The sequence below is a fragment of the Mustela lutreola genome, chromosome 8 (assembly GCF_030435805.1).
Source record: "Mustela lutreola isolate mMusLut2 chromosome 8, mMusLut2.pri, whole genome shotgun sequence".
NCBI lineage: Eukaryota > Metazoa > Chordata > Mammalia > Carnivora > Mustelidae > Mustela > Mustela lutreola.
This window is the reverse complement of record NC_081297.1, coordinates 18,376,311-18,392,261: the sequence shown is the minus strand read 5'-3', so window position 1 is coordinate 18,392,261 and position 15,951 is coordinate 18,376,311. Positions and strand designations below refer to the sequence as shown.

Below are 15,951 nucleotides of genomic sequence, written 5' to 3'. Positions count from 1 at the left end.
TTGCCTTAACTGCTGATTGGAGGGGAGGGTGGAAGACGAAGAAGGGAAACGGAGGTCTAGGCCATTGGGAAGAATGCATGAAGAGGAAAGAAAGGCGGAAGGGGAGATTTTGAAGGGCCAAGATAAGTTCTGGGAGGGCAGACTAGACATCCTAGTGCACGCAGGGTCTGGGCCCTGCAGGTCTGCGGCTTCGTGGAGTCCGGACAGAAAGTGGAGATTTGTAAATCATCCCAGGATTCTGGCCAGCCCTGTCCTGGGGAGAGAGCGGTAGCATCTCTGAGTTGGTGAATCCAGAACCAGTCCACAGGCGAGAAGCTGAGGCCGCACGCCTGCTGATTTACAGTTTGCACCTGCGCTCGCCTGCAGCTACTAGGAAGTGGAGGATTCTCCCGTCTATCCTGCTTCAAAGCAGTGGAGTCTGGGAGCGGAGGACGCCCGAGCTCCTTCCCTACGGACCCCTTTCTGAAGGCAGGACAATGAGTTCCTCTGGCTGCCGAGCGCGAGCTTCCTGGGCGGAGGCGCGCGCTCCGCTGCGCGCGCAGCCGCGGCCCGGTGTCGCCTAGCAACCAAGAACAACAGTAGCCTAGGAGGCGCGCGCCAGCCGCGGCCGGTGCAGTTCTCCAGATCCGAGGAGCCGCGGCTCTGAGGGATCTCCTGGCAGGTAAACGCAGGAGTGCGGCTGAGCAGCTACTCCCGCGGTTTGGAGAGGCCCAGGGCCAAGGTCCCAGCAGAACTTGGGCAAGGAGAAGGTGCCCCGCGGGTGGGGACATCTGGGCCACCTGAGGGAACGAACGAACACCTTGGAGGGGTTGTCGGTCCCTGCTCTATGCCCGCAGTATTAGACGGGGGTCGGGGTGGGCTTCCTAAGCATCCCGCTGCCTGCCACTTAACAGGTGACAAAACTGAGGCCCGGAGAGGGCATCTGAAAGATTCCGCTACTTGACTCTCAGCAAATCAAGAAGCGAGTCCCCACTTGTTCTAGCCTTCCTCCTCCCCGTAAGTTTTCTCAAAAAAGATCTCCCCGTTAGACTAAAATTTAAAGTCGTATAGTCCGAAAGTTCACCAAGAAGTACAAATAACTGGTACATTTTCGGGGGGGGGGGAATGTGGCGCCTCTCTAATAATCGGGAAGATGCACATTTAAAGCAGATTTGGTTTTGTACCCAATGCCGTGAAGTTCATGCCTTTTCATTTATTTAGTTCATTTATTTTCCTTTACCTTAGAGAAGCAGGTGCAGAATGTGGATGAACATTTTAGGTTTAAGGATGTTCATTGCAGACTTACCCGTAATTTCAGGAAATTGGAAACAAGTGCTCAGCAATAGGAGACTGTTCGGATAAATAGTGGGCTTTACAGTATTATTTTATTTTATTTTTTAAAAAAGATTTTAGGGGACACCTGGGTGGCTCAGTTGGTTAAACAGCTGCCTTCAGCTCAGGTCATGATCCCAGCGTCCTGGAATCGAGTCCCACATCAGGCTCCTTGCTCGGCAGGGAGCCTGCTTCTCCCTCTGCCTCTGCCTGCCATTCTTTCTGCCTATGCTCGCTCTCTCCCTCTCTCTCTCTGATAAATAAATAAAATCTTAAAAAAAATAAAAATAAAAAATAAAAAAGATTTTATTTATTTATTTGACAGAGATCACAAGTAGGCAGAGAGACAGGCAGAGAGAGAGGAGGAAGCAGGCTCCCTGCTGAGCAGAGAGCCCTATTCCAGGACCCTGAGATCATGACCTGAGCCTAAGGCAGAGGCTTTAACCTACTGAGCCACCCAGGCGCCCCTACAGTATTATTTTAAATGACATGATATGCTGATTCATTGGAGATGATTGGAGCAATAAATTGAGAATGAACTCTCTTGAACTTGTCCATCAGTTTAATATAGGAGGAAAATGGTTCCATTTTCCTACTATATTAGGAAGTTGAGAATAGGAGCTAGAAATCCAGGTAGGCTGGTAAAATCACTGTAGAAAACACACGAAAAAGGAACTATATTGAAATAGTGCTGATCTCCCTCAGTTTTTTCCTGAGTGATTCTTTTTTTTTTTTTTTTAAATCCAAGTGCCCTTCCTTGTTTTCCAAATTTTCTGTAACGAAATGTATTACCTTATAAAGTAGACAGTAGACACAGAGTTATACACTTAAACATGATTAAAATCACAAATTTTATAGTATGTTTATTTTAGCACAATAAAAGTCATCAATGGGCAGGTGGTAAAATAGTCAAGGAAAGCAGGTTTGCTTCAGTAGAAAGGATTTATTTTCTTAATTTGACATCTCTGAAGCTTTAAAGGAAAACAAATTTTTAAAGAATAAAATAATATAAGGTAATTTGGTTGTAGCATGTTGATTTTAAGTAAAATGTTGAATTTACAAAGTTAAAAAAAAAACACCTTAGGATTATTTTTGAGGTTTATTGCCTCTGGCTCTATGTCAGTTGTATACTTCCTCCTGCATTAACTGTTATGCTCAAGGTGGCAATAAAAACACAAACTAAATGCTTCCTACTTCAGGGTATTGCGTAGGAACAGCTCCAATGCTATAATCCTGTGTTAAGGCTATTCCAACCTCTGCACTCTTCAATATGCAATTATTCAAAGCCACTATCTTAAAATGGGAAAAATCAGTTCCTGAGTGAAAATCAGATTACCTACAGTAATTCTGAATTACAGGTGTAATTCAGTTCTCAAACACTATTCAGAAGCAGTTCTTATATAAATCAAAGTCTGCCGTATCTTGGAATTGGTTGCAAAGAGCTGTGAAGTCTCTTTTTCCTAGAGGTCAGTCGTAGGATAGATTTTCATTCATCCAGAATAGTTTCTGTGCATCTGCTTGGAATATTATAGACAAAAGCCTAGGGTCTTTGTGCTTGTTAAGCATCTATGAGATGATGTTTGAATTTTGAAAAAATATTGCCTCTAAAATCTGAAAAGAAAATTGAAAAATTAATGTTAAATTTTTTAATTAATATTGTTACATTTGAAAACAGTTTTCTCATTTTGTAAGAATTTCCAAGTGCACAAACTGCTGAATAATTTCAAATGCTTAATTTCAAGACTTTTTAAGAAAAAATTGTATTTAATGGATAATGTGGGTACATTTTAATGTTCAATGTATTGGATATAATGTGAGGTAGTGCATCACAGCATAAACTTGCCCAGACCCTCAAAGATCTTGAAATTTATGTGACCTGAGCTTGGGGATGTCATTTCAGAAGTAACTAGGAGTTTTTCTAGGAACATGTGGCTTTTAAAAATATGTGATAAATTAGGGTCAGTGTCCCTAATGCTAGGAGTTGCAGTTGTATCTTGACAGACTATCTGGACTAACTCTGACATTGTAGATTCTCTCCAAGGATTTTTCACTTCCCAGAATTTCTCTGGAAATTATAGTAATTTCCTCAAGACTAGTTTATACCATCTGAGATTGCACAAATGCCAAGCACAACCCCACAAGCTCTCATGGGAGAAAATTCAAAAGATTTCTGGGGTTATTCTAGCAGTCATCAACATCGGGAAAGTCCTCTGTACCTAAGTGGAGTTACTCCTCTGTGGTGTATCAACTGTGAGTAACAATGCTCTTGACGTTTTTCCTGCACAGTCAAGGACATGTGAGGTAAAAAGGGTCTTGCAAGCAAGAGCCCCTATTTCTCCAATATACAACTCTTCACATTCTGAGTTACTTTTTTTATTGAGCTATGGGTTATATTAGAGAAAACTTCTGGTTATTTGGGAAAATGACACCAATGTTAGTTTAGTATTGGTATGTCTTGGGTATTATATATAAAATCATACTCCCAGGAAAAACGGTTAATGATTTTTATAAGTATCGAATGCCTAGTGTTCACCAGATACTCTCAGGATAGATCAGTGTGAGAAAGCAGTCCAAAATCCATCCTTTTGTGGCAAAACATTCTTGCAGATCTCAAAAGTAACTTGGATTTAGTCTCCCAAGCCCTCTAAGTGAGCTGTAAGCATGGTAAACTATTCCCGGTTATGTAAGTAAAAGTTTTGTCTCTAATGTAATGTCTTCCTTACGATCTGGAAGCCAGAACTAATGCTCAAAAAATTCCAAAAACACTGAGAATTTGAAATAAGAATGTAGGTAACATATTTGTACATGTACAATAATTTCTACATATATTAGTAGAAATACTAATATTAGTAGCATAGTCTCTTTTCATGTACAGTTAAAATGAGGAAATAAATCTCTTTCTAAGGGCATAGGTGACATAGATTTGTACATTTTATAAACAATGTACAAATGACACTTTTTTTTTTTAAAGCAGGCTCCACTCCCAGCCTAGAGCCCAACATGGGGCCTGAACTCACAACCCTGAGATCAAGAGTCAGATGCTTAATCAACTGACCCACCCAGGTGCTCCTATTTAACTATTTATTGCATCTTTTTCCAGAATGGGTAAAAAGATAAAGAAGGAAGCAGAACCACCTCCTAAGGATGTGGTAAGTATCTGATTTGAATATTATAGTAGCACATTAACAACGGTTTTAAAAATAAATTGTTCAAACAGTTTGGCACATACCAGTATATACATGAGTACACAATGGCAGAAGTCCAAAGTCTGACTAATGATAAGATTAGTTAGAGAAATCTAACATTATATAAACAAACATTTACAATGTTGTCATTACATAATTAGCACAATTAGAGAGTAATTATTAGCTTTTCCAGTATGTGGATGGCATGTTTATAAGCCTAGTTAATGAGAAAATAGTTTTGGTTTGTTCTTTTAAATATTTTAAATTTATATTTGCCTGTCTCTCATTAATGTTAATCATCCAAGTGCATTTTCAAAGATAACTAGAGTTTATGCTATAGCTATTAGATGGGGGTAGAAGGTTGTCTGAAGACTGCCGTTTGGACATCAGAAGTCTTGTATTTTCCAGTTCTATGGAGACGAAAGTGTGGGTTCACCCTCTTTTTCTATTCCCAATATTTGAGTAATGCATTTCCTACAACACGAAACCCTGTCTCTCTTTTTAAATTTTTTAAAAGGATTTTTATTTATTTGACAGACAGAGATCACAAGTAGGCAGAGAGGCAGGCAGAGAGAGAGAGGAAGGGAAGCAGGCTTCCCGCTGAGCAGAGAGCCCAATGCGGGGCTGGATCCCAATGAGGGGCTCGACCACAGGACGCTGGGATCATGACCTGAGCCGAAGGCAGAGGCTTTAACCCACTGAGCCACCCAGGTGCCCACCCCCTGTCTCTTTTAAATCATGGTTTTATCTTATTTCTTTAAGGTTTATCAATTACTGAAAGATTGTGTTAAAAATAGAAAATGAACTTGGACAGTTTTCAGTGTGGAAACTTCTTTTGAAACAGACATTTGGTATCATTTTCTTCAAATAAAATGTACATTAAAAAAGTGCTTATAGTCAGTCAGTAGACTCACAGGATTTTATAGTTGAGGGAAGCTGAGCTTAGCACAAGATCTTCCCAACAACACTGGAGTTTTGTGGTTACAAACGTGAGCTACATCCCAGCTCTGCCTCTCATGAGCTGTGTTATTTGGCACAGTTGCCAATTATGGCTGAGTTATTTCAGCTTTTCAAAAAAAAATTTCTTCAGTGCGAATTATAATGTCCAATTCATTTTGGTTGTTGTAGGAATTAAAATGAAATAAAGCACATCAAATTTTCAGTACCTGGCACATAGTTAACACTAGTAAATAAGACCTATTATTATGGGACTCCTTTAGACTCTGACACGGGCACACACACACACACACACACCCCCTACATAACTCCTTGTGGATGATCCTTCAGTACAGTTGGGAACAAAGACAGCAGAAGCATATGTCTGCTCAGGTCTAGGAAATCTTTGCAGAGATAGATGGTCATTGTGGTTCATGATACATTTTCATCATTCTAGTTGTTCTCCCTTTGGACATACTCCTAAAACATTCCAAATTCTCTTGTTTTTACATTACCACTTTTTATTGCAAAATAGCATTTTTTAAAAGATTTTATTTTATTTTTTTAAAAGATTTTATTTATCTATCTATCTAACTGAGGGGGAGAGACAAAAGAGAACACTCAGGGGGAGGGGCTGAGGGGGGAGGGAAAGAGGCACACACAGACTCCCTGCCAAGTGCTGGGCTCCACACCAGGACCTGAGATCATGACCTGAGCCTAAGTCAACAGTCAGTTGCTTAACTGACTGAGCCACCCAGGTGCCCCAAGATTTTACTTTTAAGTGATCTTTATACCCAGTGTGGGGCTCAAGCTCACAATCCCAAGATCAAGAGTTGCATGCTCCACTCACTGAGCCCGTCAGGTGCCCCACAAAACAGCGTTATTGACATCTTATTACCGGAAAGTGGACTAATGAACACAGTACTTGCTGACGAACACTGATTAAAATTGGAATTAAGAGACTATTAAACAACAGAAATATTTGTCTAATACACTTTCTATAATTTTGTAGTGTATTGCAGTCCTTGCAGGGCACAGTCAAGGGCTTGAGAAACAGTTTTAATCCTAGCATTACCAGAAATCTAGCTCTTGTTTCCTCATGAGGTTCACGACAGCCTTAGGGACAGCCAAAGCGTGTGCAATGGCCAATGTCAAAGAAATTACTGCCTGTGTTTTCTTTGGGAGTTTATGGTTTCAGGTCTCATATTTAAGTCTTTAATCCACTTGAGTTTATTTGTGTGTGTGGTATAAGTTATCCGGTTTCATTCTTTTCCCTACACCATTTGTTGAAGAGACTGCCTTTTCCCCATTGTATACTCTTGCCTCCTATGATGAAGATTAATTGACCATATAAGCATGGGTTTATTTCTGGGCTCTTATTCTGTTCCATTGATCTATGTGTCTTATTTTTCTGCCAATACCATGCTGTTTTGATGACTATAGCTTTTGTAGCACATCTTGAAATCTGGTATTGTTATAACTCCAGCTTTGTTGTTCTTTCTCAAGATTACTTTGGCTATTTGGGATATTTTGTGGTTCCGTACACATTTTAGCATTATTTGTTCTAGTTCTGTGAAAAATATTGTTAGTATTTTTTATAGGGATTGCATCAAGTATCCCTTCATAGATGAATGGATAGAGAAGATATGAGATTATATATATATATATATATATATATATATATATATATATACACACACACATACACGCACACACACACACACACACATATATATACAATGGAATATTACTCAGCTATAAAAAGAATGCAAAAACATGAAAGGACCTAGAGGGTATGATGCTAAGTGAAGGAGGAAATCAAAGACAGACAAATACCTAATGATTTCAGTCATACATGGAATTTAAGAAAAAACTAAATGAACAAAACAAGAGACAAACAGAAAAAACAGACTTTAAATTCAGAGAACAAATTGGTGGTTGCCAGAGGGAAGGTAGGTGGGGGATGAATGAGATAAAGGAGATCTAAGAATACACTTATCTTGATGTGAAATGAGAAATGTACAGAATTTTTGAATCATATTGTACATGTGAAATGAATATGACATCCTATGTTAATTATACTTTAAAAAAAATAGAGTGAGACACCCCCCCCCCCAAAAAGGCATGTTACAGTTACCAATGGTCCTTGACTACTGCCTTTCCTCAAGGTCCTTCCATCCTTTCCCTACTCTGACTTTATGTTAATAAAGCTGATAGATTAGTGTGAAAGTATGTAATCACTCTCTATCTTGAAAATTCAAATACTTCAAAACAGTATGCCACAGTTTAAGCTATCTGAACTTGGAATTTTTTCTGAGGTATAGCTCTTCAAAGTCTACAAATTTTTCTTGTACAAATTTTAAAGGAATACCAAATTTAAAAGATAAATATATAACTGCTTAAGAAAATAAACTTTCCTGTGTCAACAAATAACAACTTCCTTATAGAGTTCCTAAAAACATTATTTCCAAAGATTTGTATTTTTATTAGTCTTTCATCTACTATTTAAAATGGGTTATGGGGACAGAAAGAAGAATGTTCAGTTATATGGTTAAAACAAAAAGCTCCCTTTGCTTTTCTTATTTTCTCATTGTCAAAGCATACATCTAATATATGCCTGTATGGTTTATTGACTTCCATTCTTTTTCATGAAATTGACTACTACCTAAGAAGATGCTTGGATGTGGGGAAGATACAGCTTAAGTGAGCAGTGTAAGATTCTGCCTTCCCACATCATTTCCATGTCTAGCTGAAAGGTTGTTTGTGATGCTTTAAATAAAAGGCAAACTTCCTGTAGAGTGATTGCATAAGAGAGTTACTAACAAAGGATCTTAGTAGACAATACTTAATATAAGGCAAGATATTCAGTGACTGAGAACATAGGCTGCAGAGTTATACTGCCAGAACCTGAATCCTCACTCCATCATCCATCGTTTGATCTGGGGCAAAATTTCCAACCTCTGTCCACTCCAGTGAGGAGGTAATGATAGCCACCTCATATCTACTCGCAGTAACGAGACAACGTAGATAAATAGAAGATGCTTAGAACAGTGCTTGGCACTAGATAAGAATTTAGTAAAAGTAGTTATTTTGAATCATGTAGTTGAGGGTACTCTTCATTACTCTGTAAAACTTTAGAGTTTTTATGAATTGTCTAAGGAGGCAGGGAGATCAGCTGTGGAAGACCCGCTGGCCACTGAAGTTCCCGGTGGCCTGGGTGTGGCCATTATGATTCATGGTCAGGTCTTCAAGTCTATGAGCATTTGCTTAATACTTCAGGAAATCAAGTTTCAGTGGATAAATCCACAGCATCTAAACTCACTAGTCACGATGGTTCTGGAATCTCACTAAGTATCAAGTTAAAGAACATTTATTTTCATGCGTCAACACCTTTTCTCCATAGTTCAGTGCCATATGGGGGAGGAGTATTGAGTCAGAGCAACAGGCAATAACAGAACTTGCTCCCTCACATGGGCAACCAAACCCAGTTCCTTGCAAGAGTGGGATGGCTCCAGGGTCCTTTTTCTCCAGGACGCTTTCATCAACCTCAGAATGCAACCCTTAATGCTCTGACACCGACTGCCAAAATGGACTTATTTCAGAAATGGAGCTTCATGGGACTTTATTTTCCTGTCTTTTGCTCTCATCACAGATAAATAAAATGTCATAGTTTAGAGGTGCCTGGGTGGCTCAGTGGGTTAAAGCCTCTGCCTTCGGCTCAGGTCATGATCCCAGGGTCCTGGAATCAAGCTCCGTATGGGACTCTCTGCTCAGCGGGGAGCCTGCTTCCCTCCTCTCCTTCTGCCTGCCTCTCTGCCTACTTGTGATCTCTGTCTGTCAAATAAATAAATAAAATAAATCTTTAAAAAGTCATAGTTTAATGAAAATTATTATAAATTAATAAACATATACAAAACTGTATAAAAAATTATCAGCTTGCTTACCTAGCTCTAAACCTTTAATTTGGGTCATAGAGAAAACCAGAGACCATTTTAGCTGTTTTCATTTTCATTTTTACACGTTTTAGCAGATTTTAACTGATGTCTAGATGTTCTTTACTAAAAGTTCATACTAGAGTGGTAGTCTGCTTGCTTCTGTTTATCTCTCTTTTCCTGTGTTATTGGTTCCTTGTGACCTGAGATCACTGATGTAGTAAACACATTCCAGTCGACATCAAAAAAGCCTTTTATTTGCCCTTATTGGTACCATAAAAGTCACTAAACTGTCATGATTTATATACTTTCACTGAGTTCAACTTTATAATTTTGTATTCTTTTATACCTGTGCTAAAGCAGTAGTCACTGGCCACATGTGGTTATTTAAATTTAAATTTACAATAATTAAAGTAAAATCAATCAAAATTAACAACTAAAACTTAAATGAAAAATTCAGTTCCTCCATCACATTACACTTCAAGTGCCCAAAAGCCCCACGTGGCTTGTGACTTCTCTATTGGACGATGCAGAATCAGAACATTCCCATCATTGAAATTCTACTGGGCAGCACTGTTCTAGACAATCTTGTTTCCTTACCAGAGATATAAAAATATCTCTATGAGTCTATGGCTTCTCTAATTAACTGAGCTTAAAATTTCAAGTTTAGCCAAAATGCTTCCCCTTTATTACACTCTTTCTATAAATAACTTTTGTTCATCATTTATTTTGTACAGAGCGTGAAATTATAATTTCACAACCAGCTTGCTGGTGACTGACTGTGAGCTCCTCACAGGAAAGCAGATGGGATATGTAATTACAGCACAGTATTATTTATTTAGTTGTGTGGCATTCTGTTATAGCTATCATTTTATTCTCAGCACCCATTTTAATAAAAAATTACTATAATGCTGTAGGCTCTGTAGGAGAAACAAATATCATGCCAAGTTTCTCCACTCTCTGCCAAATATTGGTATTTTCCCTCTTTTAATAGCCCTCTAGATTGTGGCTCTCACAGTTTGAATCTTCCCTTTAAGCTTCTTGTAACCCATATTACCTTTTTCTTAAGGATGACCAGAAGACATGGCAAAATACTGAAGTGTTTTCTCAACCATTAAAGAAGGATTAAAGATATTTATGATAGTTTTAGTTTAAATATATTTTCATGTACTCCTTTGACAATTGTAGTCATTGTGTCATGACATAGCCTTGTTTTAATATGGCATATTTATTCACATGCTTATAAAGTCAGCTTTAAAAATATTGAAATACCAGAATAGTAAATATTCTAGTTGGTGGAAACAGTCACTTAACACATAATAATATAATTCAGATAGCAATGATCAATGAGGAAAAATAAAGTAGTCTATAGGGATGGAGAATGATCAGGCTACTTTAAATAAAATCCATGTCAGGGCAAGCTTTCCCAGTGGAGTCACACTTAAGAAAGACAAATGGAATGAGGAAGTATGCTATGCAAATATCTGGAGAGAGCACCCCAGCCAGAGAATAATAACTAAGGCCTTACTTAGTATGTGTGAGGAATGCCAAGAAAGTTGGTATGACTGGAAATTAGGAAGCAGGGAGTACAAGCTAGGTACCAAAGGTGGTGGGATGGTGGTGATGATTGGGTTTTTTTCCTAATGTGCAAAAAGGGAAATCCAATGGAGAGCTACAAGTAGAGGATTAGCAGCATCTCATTTGTATTTAAAACAAAAATCACAAGAGCATTCTAGCTCCACTGTGAAAGGAAAGTGAAAACTGGAAGACCAATTCAGAGGCTGTTAACAGAGGAGCCATGAACTCTGCAGCTAGCCCCAGATGGTAATTGTGCAGGCAAGAAGTGGCCATAGTTGGGATCCATGTTGAGGGTAGAGCTGACAGAATTTGCTGATGGTTTGCATGCGTTGTGTGAGAAGAAGAGGAGTTGGGGGGTGTTTCAAGGTCCGGCTTGAACAACTGAGCAAATGATGGTAAACTTATTGAAGAGGACGCATACACAAAAGAAACAATGCAATGTCTTGAGTGCTATTCTAGAGAAGTTCAGAGGAATATAGCTGTGGAAAAAAAAAAAAAAGCGACTCCCTCAAGCAACAACAAAAACCAAGGATTTTCAATATCTGAACTACCATGAATAAAAAGCAAAAAACATTATCCAGAAAGATGGAGGCCTGGTAATTAAAGTCAGACTTAAGCTTCTACAGTTTCAAGTATTATTATTTTAATTCTCTAGAAGTGAGATAAAAATGGCAAGTGATAGGTAACATGGTGATCACTGATGATGGTCTTAGACTATTTTGGTAAACTGATGAAGATGAAAATCAGTTTAGAGACGTTCAGCAGGAAGTGTGAGAAGGAGAAAATGGAGAAAAATCAATAGTTCATAGAATTTTTGACCAGAAGGGAAGGAGAGATAGGATAGCATCTGGTGATTAACATCTAGGAAAAGATTATTTTTGTTTTAAAATAAGAGAGTTTTGAGAAGCCAGAGTTTAGAGAGGCTAAGATGGCTGGAATTTGCAGGGCCGAGTGCCAGAGAGGAGGGAAATACATAGAAAAATAGCTCCAGAAATTTGGTTAATGGTCCCCTTGATTCTTTGAAGTCAAGCAGCACAAGGGTGAAAGTCATGCTCATGACAAAGAACAGGCTTGAACAAGTATCAGGGAGATGTAAGCTGCATAATTTTTAGACTCATACCGGTCTGGAAGACATTCTGATTTTGACCCAAAAGATTGGAGAGATCTTATTGAACATCTGGGGTATTAAATAGGGGCTCCAGCAAGGTCATGCCTTAGTAGTAGAATGGTTAATCCAGCCCTAGAGCAAAGCTTCCCCAGGCTTGCTGTAATAAGGCTTTAAAACACACCTTAAATAGATCAAGCTGAACCATAAATAAAACAACTGTCTAGCAGAACAAAATTCAACATCCTTTAAGAGAACCCCCCCAAAAGAATCCAGACACTCAACAACGTAATTTTCACAATGTTTAGCTGCCAATAAAAATTATTATATATGCAAAGAAATATGTGATCTAGTCAGAAGAAAACTCAGTTGTTAAGCCAATAGAGAAGATAAAATTGGATACTAAAAATATTCAACTATCCAAAAGAAGATAGGAAAAAAGGAACCAGGGACCAAATCAGAGAAATAGAAAACAACTAACAGGATGGTCCGTTAAAACCCAATTATATCTATAACTATATTAAATGTAAATGATTTAATACTCCAATTACAAGTGAGAGATTGTCAAACTGAATAAAAAAACAAGATCCAAAATATAAGCTGTCTATAAGAAATCTCCTTTCAGTATAAAGATACAGATAGGTTAAAAGTAAAAATAAGGAAAAAGATACACTGAAATAAGCACAAGAGAGCTGGAGTGTCTATATTAATACTAGATGAATTATATTACAGGGCAAATAATATTACCAGAGAAAAAGAGATATATATCATCATAATGAAAAGGTTCATTTGGAAAAATGGTCCTAAATGTTTTTCACCTAGTAACACTTGTTTAAAATACATGAAGAAAAAATGATACCATTTGGCCTTAGCATCAAAAATAATGAAATATTTAGAGATAAGTTTAACAAAATAAATGTAATACTTATATGCTGAAAAACTATAAAACATTGCTGAGACAAATTAAAGAAGACAAATAAGTGAAGAGAAATACTTGTTGGATACAGATACATTGCTGGGGGGAACACAAGACAGTAAAACAATTTTGGAAAAAAAATTATTATTATTATTATTGTTAGTTTTTTTTTTTTTTTTTTGTAAAACTAAACATGCAGTACTAGACAAGCCAGAAATTCTACTGCTAGGTATTTATTCAAGAGAAATGAAAGCATATTTCTATAAGAAGACTTATATGAAAATGCCCATTGCAGCTTTATTCATAATGGTCCCAAATGGAAACAAACCAAAGGTCCATCAGCTGAGTGGATAAATAAATTGTGTTGTATTCATACAATGAGATACCACTCACCGTTAAAAAGGAATGAATCACTGATACATGGAACAATCTGAATGAATCTCATAAGCATTCTGCCAAATGAAAGGAGCCATACATAAAGGGTACCTATGTAATAATTTTATATTAAATAGTCAAAATTAACCTATAGCAAAAGTAGGCAGATGAGTGGTTGCCTAGAGTGGATATGGGAAAGGGAATCAGTTGGAGAGAGAGGCAGGAGCATTGTGGTAATGGAAAGTTCCACATATCATTGGTTATACATATGAGTTTAGTAAAATTCATCGTACTTATACTTGGGTGGATTTTGTCAAATCTAAGTTGGCCCTCTGTAAAGTAGACTCAAACAAAGCAATGGGAATAATTTAATTGTTAGGTGGAAGGTGATTACCCAAGAGAAAAAAAGGATGATTAATGGTATGACATAACTGAGAATATGTATGTTCTATGAGAGTGGGGGAATTGGTTATCTTGTTTAATGTGTGCTCTTCTCAGTGAAATGCATTTATTAGGGGTTGAGTGAGTGTTTATTGAATGAATTAGTGAATTAAAGATGAATAGGTTAAAAATCCAAAACACACATTAGCCATTGGGCTTAGGTAGTAGAAGAAGCATTTCCTTTAATATAATACAGGGATATGTGTAGAGGCTCTTGTGAATATGTGAGGCTGTTGTGAATTTGCTGATCATGAATTTATAGTAATACTGTTTTTCCCTATAGTTTAATGTTCTCTAAGAATGCTCAGTTGCTTGAGCACAAATGCAAAGAGAGAAATTCTTAGTGTCTGTTCATGGTTTGGATATTCTAAAATTGATTTGATAAGAAGACAGAAGGACACAAAGATTTATTTCGGGTTTGGCAGGAGTGTTATTAAAATAATAGATTATTAAATCTAAGCAGGATAAGAAATAAAGTGAAGTAAGAGTAAGACACTTAGGGGCACCTGGGTGGCTCAGTGGGTTAAAGCCTCTGCCTTCGGCTCAGGTCATGATCCCAGGATCCTGGGATCGAGCCCCGAGTCAGGCTCTCTGCTTAATGTGAGAGGAGCGGGGAGCCTGCTTCCCTCCTCTCCTTCTGCCTGCCTCTCTGCCTACTTGTGGTCTCTGTTTGTCAAATAAAAAAAAAATCTTAAAAAAAAAAAAAAGAGTAAGATCCTTAGAGTAAGACATACACAAACAGCTTTAATTTGGATGTTGGATGATGCTGTCCTGACATCCAACAGCCATTTCCCCTACAAGGGGCATTTCTATTCCAGCTGTGCCCTTTTAAGTCATTGCTTACTGCTGTCTTCTCTGCTTTCCCAACCTTACACAATCATGCTTCCTTACTCAGAGTAATCTGTCCCTCCATTCTTAGCCTGAAACTGAACATCAATTTTTGTTATATACCTAGACACAGTAAGATGTCCATTTAGGAAGGGCCAACACAAAGAGCCAGCTAAAACTTTGAAATTTATTTTTTCCCTTTTAACATAAACAGAACACCCTCCTTCTCCAGTCTCTGGAAATGGAAGAAAAATGGTGTGATAATGTGTTTTCACCTTGACTGAAGAAAACTCATAGGAGCCATGAATTTGTTATTGTGCATCATGGCTACCCATGAATTCTCAAGATCTCATAACACAATAGAGATCTTCCTAGAGTTCTGTACTTTTTCTTTACACTGCATTACCATTTGCCCTGTTTCAGATTTTATCCAAATGGGTTTTACATTTTGGTTTTCTATTTTACATTGCGGTTTTCTATTGCCTTTTAGTTATTCTGCCTATGTAATTTCTGCTTTCTCATAAAGAGTAGTGATTAGAAGCAAGTACTGATTATTAGAACTGTCAGGCCATGTAACATATACCGGTACTTCAGGATTCTTGTGTATCAACTTAAAATTATGCTAGTATATGTTATTTAATGATCATCTATTATGTGCCAGACAATGTGCTAAGTGCTTTACATATTTGATCTCTAATCCTCTCCTTGATCCTTCAGGGAGAATATGTATCATTATGCCCATTATACAGAAAAGGAAAACAAATTCTAGCAGCATAAGTAACTTGCTTGATGCCACATAGCTAAGTTGAAAGACTAGATCCATCAGATTCCAAAATGCTTTGCTCTTCCTGCCATTACTCCAGGAATTCCAAAGCCAATACTGGCACTATCTATCAGTGATTTTTTTAAATGAAAACTTTACAGTGCACTTCGTGGGCAGCGACCACATCCTTTTTGAATGATTACGTTCTCTTCAAGTTTCTAGACACTGTTCATTTTTTTATGTGTTTCTTAAAGCTCATATGTGAACCTGACATGTTTTCTCTCTACATTTCAGTTTGACCCCTTAACGATTGAAAGCAAAAAAGCAGCAACTGTGGTGTTAATGCTTAATTCTCCAGAAGAAGAAATTTTGGCTAAAGCATGTGAAGCCATTTATAGATTTGCTTTAAAAGGTTTGGTTTTTTTCAGTTTATTTTTCCATTTCATTAGTTTCTTAAAATATTTACTACATAATGGGCCCTTTCTTCCTATCTTTAATTTACTTCTTGTCAGATGAATTCCTTCAGACAACCAGAATATCGTTTAATGCATTACCTGAAAGTAATATATCTCCCTAAGTGC

General features: G+C 37.7%; 1 protein-coding gene across 4 annotated transcripts in view; it reads left to right on the top strand.

The window, feature by feature from the left end:
• The first annotated feature begins 576 nt into the window (after positions 1 to 576).
• ARMC3 (armadillo repeat containing 3) overlaps positions 577 to 15,951 on the top strand; it is a 91,384-nt gene continuing 76,009 nt past the window's right edge. For all 4 annotated transcript variants that reach the window (XM_059183937.1, XM_059183938.1, XM_059183936.1 and 1 more), the window contains exons 1-3: positions 577 to 661; positions 4,412 to 4,460; positions 15,665 to 15,782. In XM_059183937.1, the coding sequence (XP_059039920.1) occupies positions 4,413 to 4,460; positions 15,665 to 15,782 (166 nt within the window). In that variant the 5' untranslated portion in view covers positions 577 to 661; position 4,412. The remainder of the gene's footprint in view (positions 662 to 4,411; positions 4,461 to 15,664; positions 15,783 to 15,951) is intronic.